The 24258-nt window shown below is 34.0% G+C and overlaps 2 protein-coding genes, 1 long non-coding RNA gene and 1 other non-coding gene across 4 annotated transcripts; 2 read left to right on the top strand and 2 right to left on the bottom strand.

Annotated features, from left to right (window-relative positions):
• The first annotated feature begins 5022 nt into the window (after positions 1–5022).
• Positions 5023–6346, top strand: LOC132175531 (uncharacterized). The gene is made up of 2 exons (XM_059587501.1): positions 5023–5344; positions 5712–6346. The coding sequence occupies exons 1-2, from the start codon at positions 5201–5203 to the stop codon at positions 6153–6155; spliced, it is 588 nt and encodes a 195-aa protein (XP_059443484.1). The 5' UTR covers positions 5023–5200; the 3' UTR covers positions 6156–6346.
• On the bottom strand, positions 5232–5705 carry LOC132175532 (uncharacterized). Its single transcript, XR_009439438.1, has 2 exons — positions 5501–5705; positions 5232–5411 (listed from the first exon to the last, which is right to left on the bottom strand). It is a non-coding gene; the product is annotated as an uncharacterized LOC132175532 (long non-coding RNA).
• A 1386-nt stretch (positions 6347–7732) lies between the features above and the next one.
• Positions 7733–7805, bottom strand: TRNAA-AGC (transfer RNA alanine (anticodon AGC)). Its single transcript has one exon. It is a non-coding gene; the product is annotated as a tRNA-Ala (tRNA).
• Positions 7806–12991: 5186 nt separating this feature from the next.
• Positions 12992–15014, top strand: LOC132174717 (homeobox-leucine zipper protein HAT5-like). The gene is made up of 3 exons (XM_059586364.1): positions 12992–13443; positions 13857–14251; positions 14357–15014. Exons 1-3 carry the CDS (start codon positions 13305–13307, stop codon positions 14798–14800), a joined length of 978 nt encoding a protein of 325 aa, XP_059442347.1. The 5' UTR covers positions 12992–13304; the 3' UTR covers positions 14801–15014.
• Positions 15015–24258: the final 9244 nt, after the last annotated feature.

Raw genomic sequence — 24258 nt, forward strand, 5'->3', positions numbered from 1 at the left:
TTTGAGTTCAGGGCGTGACATTACAAGCTAAGAACAGATGGTATCACGATTTACCTCAATATGGATGCACCTAGGCAATACAGGAGTAGATTTTCAAAAAGTAAATACTATGCTACAAGGAAATAATAAAATTATTTACGCCAAATTACTGATCAATAAACAAGCATCACACATCTACAAAGGTTTAATCATCTCCATGGTTGTGGACATTTACAAACCTTTGTCTTGGTCTCACATCGCACATCCAATTGCTGCAACCGAAGAGTGAGATGGCCAGCAATCTGACTTCCAAGGAACCAAGGCAAACAATGGCATCCTGGCTCAAGCACTTCGTCAAACTTGCCAAATCTCTCCTTGATAGCCACCTTGGATTGGTCAACTTGTACACAACAGAACAGATTGCCCATCTTCTCTTCAGGATGTTAGAATCTCTAAAACATATGCAGATAAATCAGCATGTTGTTGGAAACAGAGAAAAATGACATCCAGAGCTTTTTATATAATTTTGAAAGACTCCAAAAGATGAAACAGCAGAAGAGTGAATGATATTTTCCAGACACTAATTTTTCTATGACAGACCAGCGTACATAGTAAATAGAAACCTACAGAAAAGCTATACCCATAAAAGTCCCCAAAATGAACGGCAGGCCTATATTTGGAAAAATAGAAACCAAAAACGTCACACAACAAATATTTTGCTGTTCATAAAAATCTCATAATCTACTCGGTAAATAAAATTTACCATATATTGATTGCTAACCATTTCCTTTGATGAATTTCATTGTTTGAAGATTATCCAAAAATTGCTTCATGAATAAATTGAATAAAAGCATTAGGGCAAAGAATATTTACAGAAAAGGAGATTAAAGAAAAGCATGTCATGAATACACACACATCAAGCACATTCAATCCTCATAAGAGGTAGTTCAAGGCTTCAGAATCCACAGCTTCACAACAAGAACACAGGAAGCAAGAAAGTTCATTTTACTTCAAAGAGAAGAGAGACAGAGAGACTTACAATTCAAAAGGCAAAGGAAGAGAGCAAGAAACAAACTAGACCTTAATCACTTTTATATAGACCCCAACAGGATGATGTAAGCAATCTTTTCAACAATAGCCAAAATCCATGTAAATAAAATAATTTTCTTGTATTCTATTTTATCCTCTAGAAATTTTGCGTAAACCAATACAAGGAAGTCAACAAATTACAACCCCTTTGCTTCTCTGCCATCGACAGCCTTCCAAATGCAAAGATATGAGCCTGCCAGGAAGATTCTACAAAGCTTCAACTCTAAAGGTTACTACAAATTTTAATTTTTTTTTTAAAAAAAAACACCTTTAAAATATATATATTTTTTGTTTTGGATTAACAGCTAATTGTCAGGATAAACATAGAAAATTTCGTCAAGCCTACTTAAAAAGTTTGCAGCTTGCAGCATTACAAATAGTCTCCATCGTGATACAATCTAGAAAAAGTAATACTATTATATAGCAGAACAAGAAAGAACAATAAACATTCTTAAGAGAATTTATAAAAGAAAAGAACACACTTTGGAACATGACAACTAACATTTTGCCGTATATCAACTAGAAACGACATGTTGGGGTTCTTGTTAAGCGTGATCATATTCATTCGAATAATTCCCATTCATAAAAATCATCAACTGCACATTTCACAATAAAACTGTAATCATTCATAGTCCGTAAATGATAATGAAGCAAAAAGAACCCTTTAATAAAGAAAAGGGTATGTAGATCAGTAGATCACAGAGTCTGACTTTAATACTTTTCAAAGCAACAGAATAAAGTTTGTAAAGCAAAAGAAAATCCCACAAAGACCCACTAGTGAAATTAGATTGAAAAGCAAGAGAAGACGAAATTCTTACCTGGATTTGCTTTTCTGGCAACAAATTGACCCTTTCAAGAGGACGAAGAGAAAGACGACTATGTTGTCTGAGCAGCCACCAGAAAGGTAATAACCGTGGGTTGAAGATGAAACTGCGGGTTCACAAACCTAGGCAGATTTATGTCAAAATCTTGATTAAAGTCTGTCCTCCACGTTTCTTCTTCCCAGGGCCATAAATGAGCCGAGCCGAGTCAAGTATTAGCAAACTCGGCTTGGCTCATTTAAAAAAATATTTAATTGAGTCGATCTCGTGCTCGAGTCGAGCTAAGAACCCTTTGCTCAGGATCGGCTCATTGGAATAATCTGGTGCTCAAGATCGAGCCCATGATCGACAAAAATTTGATTTCGAACAAGCCAAGTCGAGCTCAAGCCGAGCCCTCATGAGCTCGACTCAGCTCTCGCTAAGGAAATTCTTAAGCGAGCTCAAGCCTAGAAGTAGATGATAACTGGGCTTGAAATTTTTTTTTTTAAGAAATCAACTTCACTTAAAAAATTCATTCCTTTTCACCATTTAATATTCCAGTGGCGAGCACCCAGGGTATTTTAGTGATTTATTCACTTCCCATTAAGTGGCTTGGAGTAAATGAATAATATAAGTAAGTATTTTAATTGTCCTGACTATATGAATTGTGCTAACATATATACAAATATTAAGTAACATTTTTTTTTTTTGTCAAAATAACATATAGTTAATTATACTCAATTAGTAATTTAATATATACTAACTTAGTTAATAAGTTAGTTTATTAACTAACTAGTTAGTAGTTAGTATGCTAATACTAATATATAACGCACATATACATATTTAAATTTATATAACTATTTTTTGTAATATATTTTGTATATATATAAGATATATTAACGAGCAAACGAGTCGGGCTAATGAGCCAGACGAGCTCGAGTTAAACGAGTCAAACTCACGAGCTCCTATCGAGCTTAATCGAGCGAGTCGGGTATGTGTCACTATCTAATCGAGCGAGTTTCAACAATAACGAGCGAGCTTGTACAGTATCGAGCTCGAGTTCGAGTCAAGCTTAGCCAAGCGGGTAGCGAGCGAGCTGTCAAGTGTGTCGGCTCATTTACAGCCCTACGTTCTTCCTATTTGGCTACGTATGGATTTTCATAAATACCATGGAAAAAATATAGGACAAAAAAAATATATGACAAAAATTTCCATCAAATCAGGCTGGATGAAATACTCTCTGATTCATCTAAAATAGTGTTAAGTATCTATAAACATTTAAAAAGAACATTAAATTTAGTTTAAATTAGTAAATTACTATTAATAATGTTAAAAATATAATGTGTCTTTTAAATGTTTATAAACACTGGTGCTATTTTAAATAGATTGAAAGATATTTTGCTCAAGACTGATTTGGAGAAAATTTCTCTCAAAAAATATAATAGTAAGAAAATAAAATACAAGTTTTATCTAAAAGTCACGTTAATACAAGTTTTCTTTATTTCCATTTTTTTTTTCGGGGGGCAATTTTAAAGGGTGTTTTCATTTTTTTGTTAAAAAACATTATAATGTGATATTATATAATGATAAAAATATTTTATATTTTTGAGTTATTTGTGAAAAAAAAATAAAATAAAATAAAGAGGTTTAAAAGCAACTTACCTCTCAACATATAAGTTCATGTCAAAAGATTTATCTTTTTTTGACATGTTTATATAAGAGGGAGAAAGGGGTGATTCGAACTAGTGACATCCGTTTTATAAGGCGTGGCCCCCATGAAGCAGAAGAATTTCATGGTACCACGCTTCATGAAGTGGAGGTCTCCGATCACCGGTAAAGATTCTTGGCAGATGAGTAAGAGTTAAAGAGCTAATTGATGAAGATACTAATTGGCGGAGAGTTTCTTTGATGAAATATATTTTTTGGATTGGTACTACGAATGGGAAATTTTAAAGGTGCTTATCATCTTGAAAATGAAAGAAATCTACAGTGTAAAAGAGGAAGTTTTAAAACTCCAATTTATAGTAATTTGCGGCAGAAGATCTAGAATATTAGAGTTCTGGGGATGGTTAAGATGTTCTATGATACCAACCAAAGAAAACCTCTATAAAAGATGGATAGCGCAAGATCCACTTTGTCCTATTTCTGGTTTGGATGTAGAGACCATTAGCCATATGATGTGAAAATGTTTGTCGCCAATAGATGTATGGGTTGAATGGTAATAGAAAGATTCAAAAATGCTCTAGCAAAGAAGATTATTGTCTATGCATATTAGAAAAACTAATGGTGAGGATAGATGAGAAAGATTTGGAGTTGGTGGCTACAATAGCAAGAAGAATTTGGCTTCCTAGAAATATAGTAGTTTGTGGAGGTGATTTTATCTACCTTTCCCGATTAGTAAGAAGCACAAAAGAATCAATGGAAGAATTCCATACAAGTTCACATAGTTTGAAGACTAATATGTAGAGAAATCAAGCAACTATGAGGCCAAGATGGAAAGAGTCACTTATTGAGGTAATAAAAGTAAATTGAGATGCAGCTGTAGACAAAAAAAAAAAAAAAAAAAAAGTGTGTGGGTACAATTGTGAGGGTAATGTGTTGGCATTTATGTGTTTCAGAAAGCCGTATATATCTGACCCAATAATAGCTAAACCTTTGGCAATATGGAAGGCAATAAAATTTAGTAGAGACTTAAGGCTTCAACATTTCATAGTTAAAGGAATTACATTGGAAATAATACATGTTTTGTGGGAGGAGGGACATTGTTGGAGTCGGTATGGGAAATTGATCGAGGATACAAAAACTATGCTGAATAGTTTTCAGTCATGATATGTGGGGTACATTAATAGAGAAGCAAACGAAATAACCCACTATCTAACGAAGACGGTAATTCATCAATCTTTGCAACAAGTTTGAATAAAAGATTATCCTGTATTTACTCGAAATATTGTACTTGTTAAGCAATTTCTTTCCTCAACAATTTTTTAATGAAAGCCTAAAAGCTTTGCATAAAAATAAAAAAACATTATAAATCTTTGCTTTTTATTAACAACATTTAAAATGAAAATACAAAGTAATCACAATAAAAAGTTAAATACAATTTCAAGATAATTTCTCTCTTTCCGGGATAAAGCTATCACCATTTTGATTGGTGGATATGATACAACTATAGAATATAGATTACACACACAGGAAGACTCTTGACCTTTCATCTCAACGTCCACCATCCCACGTGGCAGCTCCCTTCACCAAGAGAAATCTCACACGGAGAGACAGCTCTGGGAACTTGAAGCTCGATCTGTCTGTCTTTTTCTCTCTCTGATCATCCATTCATGGCGGTCAGTGCATCCTTTTCAGCTGCGGTATGTGTTCGCGGGATCGAATCCAACCACTTCCTATCCTCTGAACCTCGCTTTGCCGGCGTTTTTCCCGCCAGAAAATCGCTCACTGTCGTCGGCATGGCACCCAAAAAGAAGGTACTTCTTTTCTTTTTGTCATTTCCTTGAGTATCCTTCAAATTCATGTTTGGCTGTCGAGAAAATTCTGGGAAAGAGACGGAAAATAACGTCTTAGATTGAAACATGAATTGGAAAAGTCTTAGGAGTGCTTGATTAATTTAGGCAGAGCATTACACAATTGAGCCAACTACATATGAAATGCCCTTTGCTTGTTGCTAAGAGAACAGCTTAGTTGGGTTCGTTTTATTTTCTTGGCATCCAAACAGGAAGTAATCGCATCCATTGTACATTATTATTAGCTTTTAAAATTTTTCCTGGAAAAATTAACCCAATCCCAAGAACCAAAAATCGAGTTCAAAGGCTAACGCCAATACGAAAAGCGCAGGTGAACAAGTTGGACAACGGCTGGGAGAAGCAGTGGTTCGGAGCGGGCATATTCTACGAAGGGTCGGAGGAAGTGGAGGTGGACGTGTTCAAGGAGCTGGAAAAGCGAAAGGTTCTGAGCAACGTCGAGAAGGCCGGGCTTCTGTCCAAAGCGGAGGAGCTGGGCTTCACTCTCTCCTCCATCGAGAAGCTCGGGGTGTTCTCCAAGGCCGAGGACCTGGGCCTTCTCAGCTTGCTTGAGAGGGCCGCCGGCTTCTCGCCCTCCGCTCTCGCCTCCGCCGCTTTGCCAGTGCTGGTGGCGGCGCTGGTGGTAGTCGTGGTGATTCCAGACGATTCTCCGGGGCTGGTGGCTGCGCAGGCCCTGCTGGGCGGGACACTCGCGGCCGGCGGTGCTAGCTTGCTGGTTGCGTCCCTTGTGCTGGGTGGTTTACAAGAAGCTGATTGATTTTCTTTTTCTTCTTGTCTTTTCTTTTGGATTTTGTAGTGTAAGGTGTTGCCAATATGTGCTGAGAAATGCTAACTTTTGGGACACGGATTTGCAATAGATTGGGGAATGAGATAGGATGGCATGGCATGTATAGAGATCAAAAATACTGTCTATTTTTGCAATGTATAGATTATGGCATGTTTCTTATAGTTGCACTACCATTTAGGTCCAAGTAAGAAACATATATATCTATTATCTAATAGACTAATATGAAGTATGTAAAGTGGATAATCTTAAGGGTGAACATTGCATTTCTAGTGAAGGTTGAAAATTGGCATTAAATGACTTTTGTTTTCTCTTTTCTAATGGTTTTTTTTTTTTTTTTTTTAGGGTAGGGGGGGATGATTTTTTAATTTCTACAAATTGGGTTACTTAGCATGCGAGAATCACACATGTCATTCTTAGAAGCTAGTTTGTAAAAAAATTATGTTTGTTTTGATTTGGTACACCCGAATAGTGACAATTAGGAATAGAAGTGAGTATTTATTTCTAGATACAAAAAAAAAATAAAAATGTAATGACTTTTTATTTTCCTAATATGTCCACACATGGGAGAAATGGGCGAGGATGATTTAAACTAGTAATATTCACTTTATGAGACGTGATCCTAGGCGATTAAACTACCAATTTGGAACTATAATGACTATTCTTAGAGCCCGTTTGGTTTGCGAAATAGACTCCTGGAATGGAATAATCATTTTTTTGTTTGGTAATGGTCTATTCCTATAATAGTTATTTATGTGGGAATCACTAATCCCTTGCACACATAATAGCTATTCTTCTAAAAAAAAATTAGAGAAATAACTATTATTGAGGGAAAGAATAAGGTTTTCCCAAAAAACCATATATATAAAAACCAATCGTTAACCTTTTTTTTTTTAATTTGAGTTTTGAAAAAATTAGAAATTAAATAGGCATTTTAGTAATTTTAGTTTAATTCCAATTATAAAATGTATATTACTACCAAACTAAAGAATTTGAATAATTATTTCATTCCAACATCTTCTATTACCAGTAATACCTATTTATTTTCCTAATTGAATACCCATTTCGCAAACAAAACTGGGCCTTATTCTTTAGTTTAGTGACAATTCATGACGGACCAAATTTTCTCACCAAAATTGAATCATTTTTTAAAATACTTTGGCTCTATATTATTTCCCAAAAAACTATTGTGTTCCTCATTTTAAGGGAATAACTATTTATGCACAACCAAACAAGGAAAATAATGGGTCATGTACACCCAAACAACCGAATAACTATTTCATTTTTAGGTTTATTCCTACACCAAACGTGACTCTAGCATAAAGATTCCCAAAAAAAAAAAAAAAACCTGCATCAAATAAGTAGTGTATAAAAATGCAAATGCATTATTGGATTTATTTACTACAATAAATATGTCTATATTTGTAACGTATTGGTTTAAAACTTTGTGGTAATGGGAGAAGAAGAGAACCAGTAATTGTAGGTTTGATTTTCTTTATTAAGAGTTATATTAATGGAGCACCTCTTACAAGCAAAAATTTTCATAGAAATGGAGATGCGGGGTATCGATCCCCGTACCTCTCGCATGCTAAGCGAGCGCTCTACCATCTGAGCTACATCCCCGTTTGATGTTAATTAGACACACAATACTTAATCAAGTTAGTAATTGGAACAATACATTATACAAACCAGAAACCAAACCTAATTTAAGGTACTCTTCCAAATTATCTAATTAAATCAAACCCAAAAATAAAACGCTGGACTGGAACAGATTCTTCTTGAACCTTAATCTCCTATCTGAGGATCCTGCTTGTTTTGTTTTTCTTTTGTTATCTTAAAACAAGTCCTTTGAACCGTACTTAAGGCCAAAAAAAAAAAAATTTAGCCACCTGATTATACCCACTCTAAAAAGACTAGTTAATTTAAAACTTTCTTAAAATTATTTATAAAGTTTAGTCTCTCACCCAATAAGAAAATAATGTGTGGCTTTAACTTCTATAAGCATCTTTCTATATAAGTCATTCACACCATATAAACTACTCAAACGTTGGATTGTTTTATTACTATAATGTGCATTTGAATGGAATATTGAAAACGTGCTTATATATGTTGATCCAAAGCTTTCTTAGGGCATGTTTAGCTGTGCGTTTGAATGACCTAATTAAAAGTGCCTTTAACACTCAAAAAGTTCGTTTGAAGAAAAAACTACATGTTTGTTAAAACAAATTGAAAGCGTTTTTAATAGTCCAAAAATAGACAAAATGCACTTTAATTTGTTTAAAGGTTAAAAATGAAGCTTCTATCAAAATTTTTTTTTTTTTTTACTTAAAAACTTTATTTTTCAAATATAATCCCAAACATGCTCTTATCTCATAAGAAGACGCTTCGAGCATGTATGCCACCATGACGGCCTCTTAAGGCAGGGTCTGTTCTCCAATTCACATAGCCTTCCCATGTGTGCCTCATCCTACAGCGATGAGCGATGGCCCAAATGAATGTAGAAGAAACCAATAGAAAGATCCTTCAGATTTTCCAAATTTCACGTGACTTCTGTCTTTTCTCATGTCTGGTAGAGCCCCAACTTGTATGGAATTGCTTAGACTTTGTGCTAGAAACATGTTCTGAAAAACTACTTGTCTTTTGTCAATTGCCACTTTGTACGTGGTTCCATGCATGAATGATGACAGCATCTTCCATATATGGATAGACATGTTTCTAGTAGATATACCGTACTTTTCTCATCTTTCTAATTTTTAAAATTCCTGTTGAATCTCTGAATCGGAAGAAGAAATAAATTATTTCTCTTGTAATAATCCCATAACTTAAGAATATTTCATTGCTAGCTTTTGATTCTTGAAGTGTGTGTATATATATATATATATATATATATATATATATATATAATCAATTTTGATATACCAAGACGTTTATAAATTTTTTAGGAACTTGTAGTTTATCCATTTAAGATGAATATTGAAGTCCAATATGTTTAGGCCATGGACCATTAAGCTTTGGGCCGTGGCCATTAAGAGAAGACATTAGAGTACGGACCATTTTGGACCAGAATGCTGTTGCTTTGTAATAATAGGGCCAGTACCGAAATGTTTTTTTTTTTTTTAAAAATAATAATAAATAAATAATAAGAAGAATAAAAATAATAAGTATGTTTTTAAGGGTAATTCAGGATTGAACAAATAAACCAAAGAGAAGCTTTTTCTCATCGTGGACTGTAGAGCAAGGGATTTATTGAGAAAATTCTCTATCGTATTTCGGATATTATTTCTGTAAAGCGTTGTGATTATTGTTTGTTTTGCTATCTATAAAAGTCGCTCCATTCCTTTAAAAAAATAAAAATAAACAAATAAACCAAAGAACCCTAATCGCACTTGAGCTTGAACTTGTGTATGGTCACTTTCAAAGTTTAAGTTGACAAGATTTTTGGATGGCGGTTTGATATTTTGTGAGGAGCCAATTACCTAACTGTATAGGTCAGAAGATGTGCATTATATTACTGTGGTCCATTGAGTTTCATTCAAGTTATCTGCATATGCTGGTTGGCCCAAACATCCATTACACACGTACAAGATTGTGCCATTGGGAATTAGCACTTTATCTTAACGTGCAAAGCTTCCGAGAAATGTTGATGTTTTGACTTAGATTGCCAAATTGCAAGAGGCATTGGCATAAAAAATGGCAGCCCATTTGACGTGATCGGTACAAACTAGAAGTGACCAGGATTCTTTGAAATTTTCTGTCCGAATTCCAAAGACTCAGAGAGGAGAGTATGGGTTTCGGAGACCCACTCGAGCACATGGAGAACATGCCAATAACTAAGGGTAGGTATCAGTTCGGTCAGTGTCAATAGGGACATTTTCACTTGCCGATTCATAAAAGTTGGTTAAGTTAATTAATTAACCGACTTTATATCGACAAATAATAGTTTTGACCTTTTTAGTTAGTCGGTTAATAGGTAGTCAGTTAAGTGGGTTAATTATCGGTTACAAGTTTTTATGTTAATATTTATTAATTTCCTTGTAACTACAAAATCAATAAAGAATATGTTTTATAAATGAAAAGATAAGGTAAATTCATGGAACATGAACTAAAATGACAACCACAAATCAGCTTGACAAATACAATAAGAAAAGTTACAAGATAAAATTCAAAATTCACTTGAAAAATTAGCAAAGTCGTTTAATCGATAAATTTTGTTTTTTACCGCCTACCGAACCGATGTTAAAACAACATTTTTATTCTACCTACCAACCGCCGGAAGTCGGTTGTCAATCGGTGACAATTCGGTGGCAGTTGGTAAGTGGTAAACTGTTAATCTACCCACCCTTACCAATGACCTTGTAGATACATGCAACATTAGCTAGAAGTGCCATTGTTGTTTATGAACTTTTTATTCTTGTGTTGATGGAACGAATTCGAATTTGAAGAGGGTGGTTAGCTTTCTTGTTCAATTCCAGCGGTCATGATCAAGGTTGAAGTGAAAAGGCCAGAAGCATTGGAAGCTCATATGCTGGACAACTAACCAGTGTGGCATGACAATTACGCAATGTGTTGATGGGTATAACACACAGATCCCCTCCTTCGAGTTGGTCCAATGAGGAGGACATGTGACCTTTGTCCTTGTAGCTTTGGACCATTGTTCATGCTATAATGAAGTGCTATGAAAATAAGAGGAGAGGGGGCAATTACACATGCACACAACAGTCTTCCTTTTTGTAGTAGATTGTTAATGCTAAAATTCGAGAAGAAACTATATATGATACGAATAGTTAATGTGAGATGACAGGTAGGCCTCGAACTAGTTTGAACAAATGCTCTAACTGACTGCGCAATTATCAAAACATGTGCAATGCTCACCTACCTTCTAACATTGGTTGCCTTTATTACATGCAATAGTCAGTTAATTACATCCGATCTCAGTCTCTCATGGTGCGTCCTTCATAAAGCACTCACCCTCGATATTAATCCAAGTTTAATGAGTCCTATTAATCTATCTATGTAGTACAAATAACTCTACCGAAATACATAATACATTTTAAAATATAAAATATATATATATTTTTGACCATTATGCCGCATTAAAATATTTTTTGGATTAAAAAAGAAAACCTTGAAATAGTTTCATTTTCATAGACGATTTGACTCATTCTTATGCCGACCAATAGAATTGAGAAAAAGAATATACATTAGTTTATGTGATATAAGTACAAATATCGAAGCAACTCTCAGGTGAGACCATACAAAATTTTTTTTATCATTTTATAAAATGCTGTGGAGGACAGGGATGGGCCCATGGTTACATGGGGTGTGAGCCAATGGGGACCCGACGTGTTGGAAGCCGAGGCTGGCGGAGCCCCATAGGGTGGTGACCGAGTCAGAGAAGCGGTGAGCCATCTGCCAGTACTTAATTCTCGAGATTGGCCTTGGCCACACCCCTTGCTCACCACTGATAGCGACTGATTGGACAGGATTCCTTTGTCTTTTTCCCCCTCTCTCTTTGCCTCGTTGTCATGCACAGATCGGCCCATACCTTCCCTCACTTATCAAAATTACCCCCCCCTTTGTATTGTATCATTCTCTCTCTAAATATTTGTTTCATAGCCAAATTTTAATTCCAAAAAAAGAAAAAAAAAAAAGAAAAAAAAGCAATTTAATAAAAACGTAATTTTAAAAAAAAGTTAAAAATTTGTTAAAATTGCAGTTTCGGCATTTTACATCGTGTATTTAAAAAAATACACTATTTATTGTGTTGTGTAAATTTTAATACTCGCTTTCAAACTTTGCATTTTTTCCTTTAACGCTGTAGTTTTTCTTTAATGACCTACAAAATACTAAAAACACAGAAGTAACATAAAATATTAAATAACGACATAACTAAAGGATTAACTAATGTAAATAAAATGGTACAAAATGCAATATTTGACACTTATCATATTGATTGAAAACGTATATTTTTTTCACGTTTACAAATTGGTTTTTTTTTTTTGGTCAAACATGCTCGTAAACACAATGTAGGCACACTCTTAAACAATATATGATGTTATATATGTTGTGAGTGTTGAGTTACATATTAAAATAAAAAATAAAAAAATAGTAATTAAGATATTTAAGTGATCCAAGCCCCTTAACTTAGACTTTTAAATTAGATTGATGTTCAAATATGTATATTAATATACTTTAATAAAAACTCTCAAACCATTTAACAATTCTTTTACTCCTATTAAGCTTGCAAACATAAAAATTTGAAGGAATAAGTAAATTTACCTCTTCTACCTACCAAATAATTTACAATGTCCTGTAAATATCTTCTCAAACTACTTGTGGTTGCAATGTCCCGTTTTATCCAAAAATAACAAAAATAACCATGATTAAAAAAAAAAAAAAAGTGTATTTGATATATATATATATATATATATATATATATATAGGCAACAAAATAAAATTTAGGCAACATCAAAACCATTTTGATATGAAAGCTTGGTTATCTAAATATGATATTTCATTTTCTTTTAGTAAAGTCATGTCACGTGATGTGTAAGTTTATTAATTCAAGCCCTTTCATGGTGAAACAACAGCATTCTATATATGTAGACTTCCATGGCTTTTAGCTTAGATGAAAGCTTGTAGTTTCAAAATTCCTATTATTCTATGCTCTTTCATGATAGAAAAAAATAATAATAAAAAAAAAAAAATAAAAAAAAAAAATAGCACAAGTCTCCCTCTAGCTAGGAGGGACATTATAGTAATTTTAACTATTTCCACCCTCTGCTTATACCCCCATCAGGATCTCCTTTCAGAGGAAAAGTAACTCTTCTCTTTTGCTCTGTTCTCAGACTGCAACCAAATACCACTTCCTCTGCAACTCTGTTTCACTTTTCTTCCCAAACCGTGGTTGAAAATTTGAAATCCTCTTTCTTCAGATTTTTTTTTTTCCTCCTCTTCTGAGTGATGGCTGTGAGCAGCCGGTGCTCCCATACTTCCCACATCACTGAGATCATCATCACCAGCTTCTTCCGCCACAAGCCTTAGATCGTTGCACGAAAACAGGGCCGTTTGATTAGCCTAACCCAGATGAGAAAAAACTGATTGGGTCTTAGAAATTATATTATGGCGGGTGGCAGGGTCTTTAACAGTGCTAGTAGTGGTGGTTCCAGTTTGAGTGTTTTGTTTCAGAATCAAAAGGCTTCTTGCGCTTCTGAGCCTCTTGATTCTCTTTTCCTTTCTGGGTCTTCCCCTTCTTTCCTTGGTATACTCTCTCTTCTTGATTTTCTTTTCTTTTCTCTCTCGTTTCGTTTCAATTTATTCTTGTTTTTAGATGAACTACTACTAATATGGTATCGTGGGTATTTTCTAGTCTTGAATTCGATATATTTGCCTCTAATTTTGCTTTGACTTCGTGAAAGGATTTCACTTTCCTCATGATCAATCGATAATATCACAGAATTGCACTCAAACAACCAAACTGAGTTTATATTTTTATCAAAAAAAGAAGAAGAAAGAAGAGAATTTTGCCACCAGTACCCAATTAATCTGGGTAGCAAACCCAACCGAATTCCAAATAATTGGACTTCAAATGTCAAAATGCTATGTTAGCCATTCAAGACTTGGTTTACAATTTTTTTTGTTTTAGATTGAACTGATGGTGTGATTCTGTTTCAGGTTCAAGATCTATGGTTTGCTTTGAAGATGTTCGCGGAGGAAACGGATCAAACAGGCCGTTTTTCCGCTCGTATGATCACGAAGACAATGGAGACGATGAACTGGAAGACTATTTTCATCAACCTGAGAAGAAGAGACGGCTAACCGTCGACCAGGTCCAGTTTCTCGAGAAAAGTTTCGAGGTGGATAACAAGCTTGAACCCGAAAGGAAAACCCAGCTCGCAAAGGACCTTGGCTTGCAGCCTCGTCAGGTTGCCATTTGGTTTCAGAACCGCCGGGCTCGGTGGAAGACCAAACAGCTCGAGAAGGATTACGAGGTTTTGCAAGCAAGCTATGACAGCCTCAAGGCTGACTATGACAACCTCCTCAAGGAAAAAAATGAACTAAAGGCAGAGGTAAACCATAAACATAGTACCCCACGATTCTCTACCTATAATTATTTCAGATTATACATATCTGGGATTTGGATACACACATGAATGTGTTTGAGTTTTTCGCAGGTTGTTCTTCTCACGGACAAGCTGCTTCTCAGAGATAAAGAGAGTGGAAACTTTGAACTTTCTGATACCAACAAGTCCGAGGAACCTCTGGAAAATCCGGTTGCTGCCGAATCTATTTCGGAGGGTGAAGTATCCAAAGTGTCAATTGTAGGTTGCAAGCAGGAAGAGATTAGTTCAGTGAAAAGCGATATATTTGATTCAGACAGCCCGCATTACACGGATGGGGTTCATTCTTCCCTGCTAGACGCTGGCGATTCTTCGCATGTTTTCGAGCCTGAGCAGTCGGATCTATCTCAGGATGAGGAGGATAATTTGAACAACAGCCTGTTGCCTCCATACATCTTTCCAAAGCTGGAAGATGTTGATTACTCCGACCCGCCTGAAAATTCATGTAATTTTGGATTCCCTGTTGAAGATCATGCGTTTTGGTCCTGGTCTTACTGAGTTATCTGTGGTATATATATATATATATACACAAATAAATATTTATATATGTTTCCTCTGTTTTTGGTTTAGAGCGTCACGGTCTGGAGGTAGATGTAAACTATGTAAGCAAAAGCAATAAATCCGAGCATGGGGTGGTGGGATTTACCTCATTTGTAGTTTTGTTTGTGTCGGGGTTCTTTGTGTTCAATGAAATTCTCCTCTTTTTCTTTTTGGTTTGGTTGGAATGTAATTAAATAAAATCTTTTTTGTTTTTAGCAAAATGCTATATTACATTGATTTTGTGAAATTCTATGGGGAAAGAGAAGTGTAAAACGGGGCCCAAATTGTCTTGCTGAAAATGTTGACCTTCTCTAAATTTCCATCCTTTTTTTTTTGTCCTGGTGGTTTGAGTTGGTAATTAGGGCTATAAACAAATGGAATCGAATTATTTATAAACAATTTGAATTGAAATCATATATATATATATAATTGATTCAAGATTGGTTTGTTTATTAAACAAATTGAGCTTGAACAAAAATTGAGGTTAATTTATTAAACAAAACAAACTCTTGTAAATTTTTTTAACTTTGTTTCTATTATTTTTTATGGTACTGTTTTTAATTTTTTTTAATCGGAATATTTTAAGTATTTAAAAAATGAAAGGAAATCATTTTCTTGGAGCGATCTTGAATTCTTATAACTTGCTAGTATATATATATAGGTGTGATATAGTATAGATGTGTGTGTGTGTGTGAGACAAATGTAGATCTACACTAATAATACTGTAAAATATAATTAGAAAAAACTCAAGATTGTATTGCTTAAAATTATAAGATAAAATGTAACTAGCTCATTTCATAATAAAAAATTAAATATGATTTATCACAATATGAGATTGGTGGAGTTTTTATTTTTTTATTTTTATTTTTATAGCTTTTAGAAAAATTAGTTCACCTAATTAACTAACAAATGTTAAATCTTAATAATGATTAAGTAACCGATAATAAGAATAGACTTACGAAAAAAGTATAAAAAAATTATTATATTTACTTTATACAAGGAATAATCAAATTCAAGTTAATTTAAAAAGTAAGTAAACCAAGTCGGAACTTAGAATCTAACTTGACCACCAACCCCTTTTATTCGGAAAAGGACTCCAAAAGTTAGTTTAAGAGCTGAATTTTATCCTCACATTTATAAATTGACCACTAACCTTTTATACAACCGATGTTTGATAGCCCCAATAATCTCTCTCTCACACATCGGGCCTTAGGTCGGAGCAAAGACAACCCGTGAACTGTTGGCCGAGACTTGTTAGTTGAATCTAGGCTTTGATACCAGTACTGGGTGGTCTTGGACCTCTCTCAACACTAAAAGCTAACTCATGAAGTGAGGCTTTCCCTCACACTTATAAATGGAGCACCAACTCCTTTCACAACCGATGTAGGATAACCTCAACAATAATATTATTTATTTTAAATTGTTATTTTACAAATATTTCCGCATTCATGACTTTATTGACATTGAATAATAAAATTAGATGGCGAGTGCCTTAATAAAATTGATCATAACATTTTGAAACAAAGTTCAAGTCTACATATTTATTGAGATGCCAATTTCTTTTTTCATAAAGTCTTTTTGTCTATATTTACATGAAAATATACTAGCTAGATGATAGTAGGCCAATAAATTTTCAAAAATTAATGCTAAAAATTATATTTTTATCACACAAATATTTTATAAAAATGACGTGACAATTTCAACTAACATACAGATCACTTTTTGCTAAAAATAAATAAATAAATAAAAATTAATTAAAACCGTCACGTTAATATTGTAAAATATTTGTAACATAAAAAATGCCATTTCTAGCCTTACTGATTTTCAAATAGTGAGTCTCTGCACCTAGTCTAAAGTGTAAGAGCTTTGTAAGCACAATAGAGTTGACTTCCATATACATATATATTTGGTGAGTATAATCTGAAGATATTAATTTCTTGTGGAAATTATTGAAGTATCAATATTGGTGCTTGCTATCGTGTGCTGGGAGTCAACTTCATGATTTCTTAGCAAAATTGGCTTTTGTTGTTGTTGCTTTCTATGGAAATAGAAATTCATTGTTATTTTTATTTTCATTTTTTCTGTTCCTCGTTGACAAAGTGATAAGATTTGAAAGTTGAAACAAATGGTGCATCTAGACATGGACTCAACCGTGATCCAGCAGCTTTTCTTTTTTCTTTTTATTTATATATAATTATGCATAGCTGCATCTTGTGGAGATTGTTGACTTCTTTACTTTTGTTAAGAATATAATGTGCCTATTATAATTTATGGGAAAAATATAAATTCAGTCATGGTGGTTTATTTGATTTGTAATTAATTTCTTGTGGTATTAAAATAAAGGAAAAAATATAAAATGGCCCCCCAAACTACCAGTCATTTGTAATTTAGTCCCCCAATGTTCAAAATGTAATAAACTAGCCCCCCAAACTACCAATTAGTTATAATTTGGCCACTCCGTTAGTTAACACCGTCAAAATGGATGGAAAATGCAAAACGACGTCGTTTTGTTGAGGTTAAGTTACTAAAATACCTTTTTTAAAAAAAAAATTAATTAATTAATTAAAAACAAATCCGATTAAACGTTGTCGTTTTGCTTCCAAAAGAATCTATTGCACGACAAGATTGTTAGAAATGGGTCTTGGGCCTAACTCAACCCAAAAGCTAGCTCAAGAGTTGAGGTTTCTCCTCAACTTATAAATGGACAATTTCCTTAATACCCAGGCAATGTGAGACTTCCAACACGCCCCCTCACGTGTGGCGAGAGAACATCCAAGCCAACACGTGCGACAATGGGTGACGGTGGGCCACAGCCAATTAATTGGGTTAGGCTTTGATACCATGTTAGAAATGGGTCTTGGGCCTAACTCAACCCAAAAGCTAGCTCAAGAGTTGAGGTTTCCCCTCAACTTATAAATGGACAATTTCCTTAATACCCAGGCAATGTGGGACTTCCAACAAAGATATCGTACTTCCGTCCATACTGTTTCTCACTTCGTTTTCTTCGTCTTCTTCATTCCAGTTCGTCACTTCCAGCTCAAAACGTTCTCCTCTCCGGCTCACAGCTCGTCAACGATGGTTTTCAAAATTTGGGGTTTTACGAAATAAGTTTCTTAGGGTTTATTTGTGAATCGCGGCCGTTCAGTCTTTCGATTCCAGGTATCTCTCTATCTGTCTCTTCTATCTCTCATCTCTCGCCCTCTCTTTGTATTTCTATCTCTCATCTCTCTGTTTTCGTTTGCTAAAATCTGCTGAAATTTGAAGGAGTTGGCCTATTGAAATCAAACTGAAATCTTGAAAGGAACAAATTGCACGTGAAAGGAATAAGTTGCTAACGAAAAAGATCCAATACCTGCTGGACGGGGGATTCTTTTTGCTGGACGGGGGTTATTTGTTGGACAGGGTTCTTTGCTTGAGAAAGAAATCAACACGACAATGTTTTGTGGAAGGGGGTTTGTTGCTCGTTTAGTGGGTTTTTTTTTAAAAAAAATTTGACGGCTTGATGAATTGAAATCTTGAAAGGAACAAATTGCACATGAAAGAAACAAATCGTTGATGAAGAAGAGGAAGTAGCTACTGGACGGGGGGTTATTTGCTGGAAAACTTGAAGCCGTGCAACATATCCTTCTACATAAGCGGTAAAATCTGGGCTAGCTTCAAGATCTACACACCTAGAAATTCCAAAACAAGAACAAACTCAGCAGGGACCACCAAAAGCACTACAATCCCCAATAAGAGATTCTTGTGAAATTCTTTAAGAGGGATACGGTCCACTAGATTCTGAAAATGTGAAGTCCACGGCAAAACTTGATCAAGCGACTGTAAATAAAAAACGGGGTTCTTTGATTGAGAAAGAAATCAACACGACAACGTTTTGTGGAAAGGGGTTTGTTGCTTGAAAGACAACGTTTAGTGGGGGTTTTTTTTTTAATTTGATTTTTTTTAAAAAAAAATGGTATTTTAGTAACTTTACCTCAACAAAACGACGTCGTTTTATATTTTTCATCCATTTTGACGGTGCTACTTAACGGAGTGGTCAAATTGCAACTAGTTGGTAGTTTGGGGGGCTAGTTTATTACATTTTGAACATTATGGGGCTAAATTACAAATGGTTAGTAGTTTGGGGGGCCATTTTATATTTTTCACTAAAATAAACTCAAATATTCTTAAGGTATGTTAAAAAAATAATTTAGTCTGTACAGTCAAATTCCATTCATTGACTTAACAGATTCTAATAGCGTAAAACATTAGAGCTAATATAATTGTGATACTTGTCGTATTTAAGTCAGTGTCATACTAAAGGAATTTGTTAAATTAGTGGACGAAATTTGATTATAGAGACTAAATTATATTTTTAGCATATCTCAGGGACTTTTGAGTTCATTTTGATACTATAGGGAGTTAATTGTAAATCAGGTAAACCACAATGACTAATTTTGCATTTTTTCCATAATTTATTGTGGAGATTATTGTGTAAATCATGGAGCGTCTCGTCCTCTCTCACATTCTCTATTTAGTTTTTTTTAGAGTATTTATACCTAAAGAAACACATAATATGATAAATATAAAAGTAATAGCTTACATCCACACATTAAAATCTCAATATGCTACATATTTTATTTATATATGATCTGAATACACAGCTTTATTTATAAAGCTTTACATGTGATTTGAAATATTTCAAATACAAACATATTCCTTAAATTATTGTTGACAAATATTATCTAAATCCCTTGATTTAGTGAATACAAAATCAACATTTATTCTAAAGGATTTATATCCTTAACAATACCGACTTAAACATCCGAGTCTCTATAATTTTTGAGAGACGGACAAATTTTCATGCATGTAGCTTAAAGTGTAGTTATGTAATTGATTGTCAATTTTATCAGAATTGTAAACATTCATTTATACAATCAAAGCACACGATTTGGTATCTCACTATGTCCGCCACACCAGATCAGCCTTTATAAGAAGAAGAAAAAAAAAGAAGAGAAAAATTGTCAAAAAAAAGGCCAATTATTATTATTTTATAAACTCAAGCTTTCACTTTAAGTTTGAGGATGATGTTAGAATTTAGAGTATTTTTCATAGCGTTGATGTAATTTTCTTTGTTTAGTATTAATTGTAGATGTTTTCTGTAACCCTTTCTTAACTCCACCACGTATTCTAATGGTAGACGTAAACCTCTAAAGTCGAACCAAACAAAAAATTCTCTTTTTTTCTTTCTGGGCTTCTGCTCTTTCTCTTCATACATTATCTTATCATAAATTTCTAGGCTTATTGAACCAATTTGTGTTGTGGGTGTCAACTTCATGATGACTTAGGCAATCCCATTTTGTTGTTCTTCCTCTCATCGTAGGATTTGGAGTTCTATTTTCTTTGTTCCTCCTTGACAGAAGTGATAAGATTTGAAACCACCATGACTTGTGTGGATATTAAATCATTATAATCTTTAATATTGCAAACCACGAGGGTTGGTGAAAGTCCAAATTTCACTTGATTTGATAAGGTAAAATAATATGCACCCTGACTTATATTTGTACGGTGAATTATATTGCATATATAATTATAATATTTATTTTTATGGATTATTTAAGTTATGAAGAAAATTCATCCCTGCACGTAAAAAAAGGATATGATATCTCGTCAGCCTTGGTGGGTTTTTGTAAAATAATTTTCTAAAATAAAAGTGCTATAATAATCCAAATCCGAGAATAGAAAAAGACATCCTATTTTGTCGAATTTAGAAAAATGTCAGCGTCTCTTGCCCTTTTAAATTAGAAGCGGGGAGGCCTAGGAAGGGAGCCGGGCGGTGCCGTGGCCGCCAAAGCTTGGTAGGGAAATAAATATGCATACATCATCACACGTATACTCAATCAACATTTCTTTTAAGTATTGCAATGCAAACCCATCCATGTCCATGCTGATGGTGATGTTCTTGCTTATCTTCCTGTTCCATTATTTTAAGAAATAAAATAAAATTTAATGCGACTAAAAGTAATTTCAAACAGGTCATCAATGCTCTTATTCCAAAAGTACACCCGGTTTCGGTTAGTAATTGTTGGCTAAAACTGCTAACTAAAACTGGAGTAGCTGGTTGTTCAATTTTAAAAATTGGAACCGGTAACCATCTACTGGTTATCCGATTATGTAATAATCACCAATTACCGGTTGGTAGTTGGTTATCCGAACCTACAAAATTGGGTATTTTTGGCATATTTTAGGTACTATGCCGATTTTTTTGGCTTAATTTAGTTCTTTTTTGACCTTCTTTAAAAATAATTAGAACTTTTTTAGCCCAATAAGCTAGGTTTTGTTGTGGTTGTTCCAAAAAAAAAAAGTAAATAACTTAATTATATATATATATATATATATATATAGACACACACTCGGTTACAGGATAGAACCGGGTGTATATAAATGCAAAAACGGTAATTAGATTTACACCCCAATCCGAAAGATTAAATTTATAGAAATAAATGAATTTAATCACTTAATTTATATGAGTATTTTAGGGATATGATGGTTCACATTAAACAATCACGTCAGCCGTTGAAATGTGAAATGTCATTTAATATTCCTTTTCATAAAATGTGAACCCTAGCTTGTCTGCAAATAGGTAATGCTGATATTAAACTGGTGAGCAAGTTACAATTGTCACGGGAGTACAATTTTGTCAATGTTGTATGAATTGGCAATCTATGAAAATTAATTTTGATGTTGCTACTAATGCTTATTTTTCAGTCATTGCTTCTGTCCTAAGCAACTCATCGGATGACATCATCTCAGCATTCACCAAAAAATTGCTTTCCACTTACCTGAACAAGAGAGAATCCATGGCTGCTCTTACAGAGATTGATTTTGCTATCTTACAAGTCTGCAACAATTTGTTGATTGAGGGTGACTCTTTGGTTTCCATCTTAGCTATTAACAATTAGATTCTCTTCACCGAATGGACCATTGCTCCAACCATCGCCGACATTCAGTTGAAATTTCAGCTTTTTCAAGTTTGGAATGCTACAAAAGTTTTTAGAAGTGCAGACTTTCGTACACACCACCTCACCAAGTGGGCCGCTACCAACCTTGTGTTTGGTAGCATTCCTAATTTCTCTTTCATCTTCTCTTCCATTAGAAGTAATAGTGGGAAGGACCCTCCCTATGTAACTCTTCCCTTTTGTTTGTATTTGTTCAAAAGAAAAGAAAAAAAAAAAAGAAAAAAAGAAGGAAATAATAAGTCAAATTTCGTCAAGTTTGTAATTTGGCAAAATGGGGCAATTTGCGTTTGTACAGTAGAGATTGTCAAACATATTTGTCGTGCATGATAGAAGCTCTCTCATGTTTAATTAAGATATATTAAGATTTGTATAATTGACCATTGAAAGGTATATCTCAACCCAAACAATAGCTCTCCCTAGCCTTTAGCCTGTTTTTTTTCTTCAATTACAACATTTTAAAAAATTGTAACTTAGATTAGAAGAACATACTAATATCATTTATTTATATTCAATTGAAGTTGAGACTTGCAACTACAAGATTCGTAAGCAAATTAGAAAATCAAAATGTTTCAATCTTTTTAGCAATTGTTTAATGTTACTAACAGAGACAGAACTAGAAGGTTTCAGAGTAGCATGACTTTTGGTACGATAATTAACCTCCACTAGTAAACCATGAATTTCCAAAAAAGCAAATATGGCGTAAGCTTTTTTCTTTTTTCTTTGATACCAATGTTTTTTCTTTATTCATTTCATAAAAATAGAGTATGTTGCTCTAATAAAACAATATTATAAATACAATGACAAATTTATTCCATCTAAATATGATCTATGTTTTGCTTAACTCTTTGTATGTCACCATCCCAATTAGTTTCTATATCTGCAGCATATTCTGACGAATTACGTCCCTAGCCACTAATCGGTCTATCACAACTTTCTCAACTAGATAATGATTTCCTTGCTTTTTCATCTCCGCTACAAGCGTAATCCCAAACGTAATCCCCCTCGATTGCCTCTACTATTAGTGACAATTATTTCAAATGTCTAATAATTCCTTTACCATTTGTCAATGACTTGCTTACATAAAAGAATCAGAGAAAAAACAAAAGACATACCAAAAATCTAAGATCACTACTCTTAAGATTTCTTGTAAACAAAACCTTAAAAACGACTAAAAGGAATCGAAACCCAAGAAAACATAAAAAAAAATAATAATAATAAATAAATAAAAATTTGTCATAAAGTAAATATAGAGAGAAAACAAACAAGAATCACATTGTATAACCCAATTTTTTCCTAAAAGCTTTTTAAGCTTGTCATGATTTTTTATTTTGATATATTGGAAGATTCATTATATCATGATGGAGTTCATTACCTAAGGTCCTAAAATAAATAATTACTCATAAAACGATAGGATCATCTCCATATTTGTTTGATAAATGCAATTAAAAGTTCATTACCATAATTATAAAGCTCCTTTTTTCTTTTTTCTTTTTTGTAGCCCTTCCTTTGTGGCATATTGCTTACAAGTTACAACCACTCAAGAACTGCAACGTGTGCTCCCTTCCCAAAGCACGAGGCTCTTTTCCAGATTTTCTGCCGACCATTACGACGCCGGGTTGATGGGGGTTCAACAGATGCGCACCACGTGTACGGAGAGATCGAAGAGGGTCGTCAAACAAAGCATCACCATCAAGACAACGTCCACCAAACCACCCCTTGGAATCAAAAACTTGTGCGGGGCCCCACGACGTGGACATCTTCCGCAACGTGGCTCCAGATCTGAAACCTCATTGGCTGATAATCAGGTCAAAATAAGCTACGGCCCCACCACACGCTAATATATATATTTTTTAAATAAAAAAATTTATTCGCTTTCAGATACAGATAAGCATTAGAAAATTTAGAATGGAGGGATCTGTGGGAGTGGGGCCCAGTGGCAGAGGAAAGGAGGCGTCGTTGATGGTGACACCACGCATCTGTCCGTTGATAAGATCAATCTCATGTCACACGTGTAGGGTTGCAACCGTGGCTCCACTTTTATCATGGCCTCAAGGAAATGCTCCACCACATTGTTGGATGGATTTAACAGGAAAAACAAAAACAAAAACAAAAGTAATGACTTGGACGTTGAGTATTAAAAAACAAAATCCTTTTATTTATTAAAAGGGAATAGTAAGTGTTCTTCTAATGTACTATTAGTGTTTTTTTAACTGTGATGTGATTTTTAAAATTACTAATAAATTAAAAGTTAATAATGATAATCTCAAATTCAACCGTAATTTTAAAAGTCACATCATAGTTGGGAGAATACTAAAAGAACGTCTAACATTTTCATTTATTAAATAATTAATATAAAAGTCACTTAAAATACCTTATTACACCAACAAGTATAAAATAAATAAATGCAAATAATAGTAT

This window comes from Corylus avellana, chromosome ca3, assembly GCF_901000735.1.
Source record: "Corylus avellana chromosome ca3, CavTom2PMs-1.0".
In the NCBI taxonomy this organism is placed as follows: Eukaryota; Viridiplantae; Streptophyta; class Magnoliopsida; order Fagales; family Betulaceae; genus Corylus; species Corylus avellana.

What these genes read in the sequence shown, in the direction of transcription:
- LOC132175531 (XM_059587501.1), top strand. Translation starts at nt 5,201, where the DNA reads ATGGCGGTCAGTGCATCCTTTTCAGCTGCGGTATGTGTTCGCGGGATC. An exon ending in GCATGGCACCCAAAAAGAAG is followed by an intron (nt 5,345 to 5,711) that starts GTACTTCTTTTC and finishes CGAAAAGCGCAG; the next exon opens with GTGAACAAGTTGGACAACGG.
- LOC132174717 (XM_059586364.1), top strand. Translation starts at nt 13,305, where the DNA reads ATGGCGGGTGGCAGGGTCTTTAACAGTGCTAGTAGTGGTGGTTCCAGT. An exon ending in GTCTTCCCCTTCTTTCCTTG is followed by an intron (nt 13,444 to 13,856) that starts GTATACTCTCTC and finishes ATTCTGTTTCAG; the next exon opens with GTTCAAGATCTATGGTTTGC. An exon ending in AAAATGAACTAAAGGCAGAG is followed by an intron (nt 14,252 to 14,356) that starts GTAAACCATAAA and finishes AGTTTTTCGCAG; the next exon opens with GTTGTTCTTCTCACGGACAA.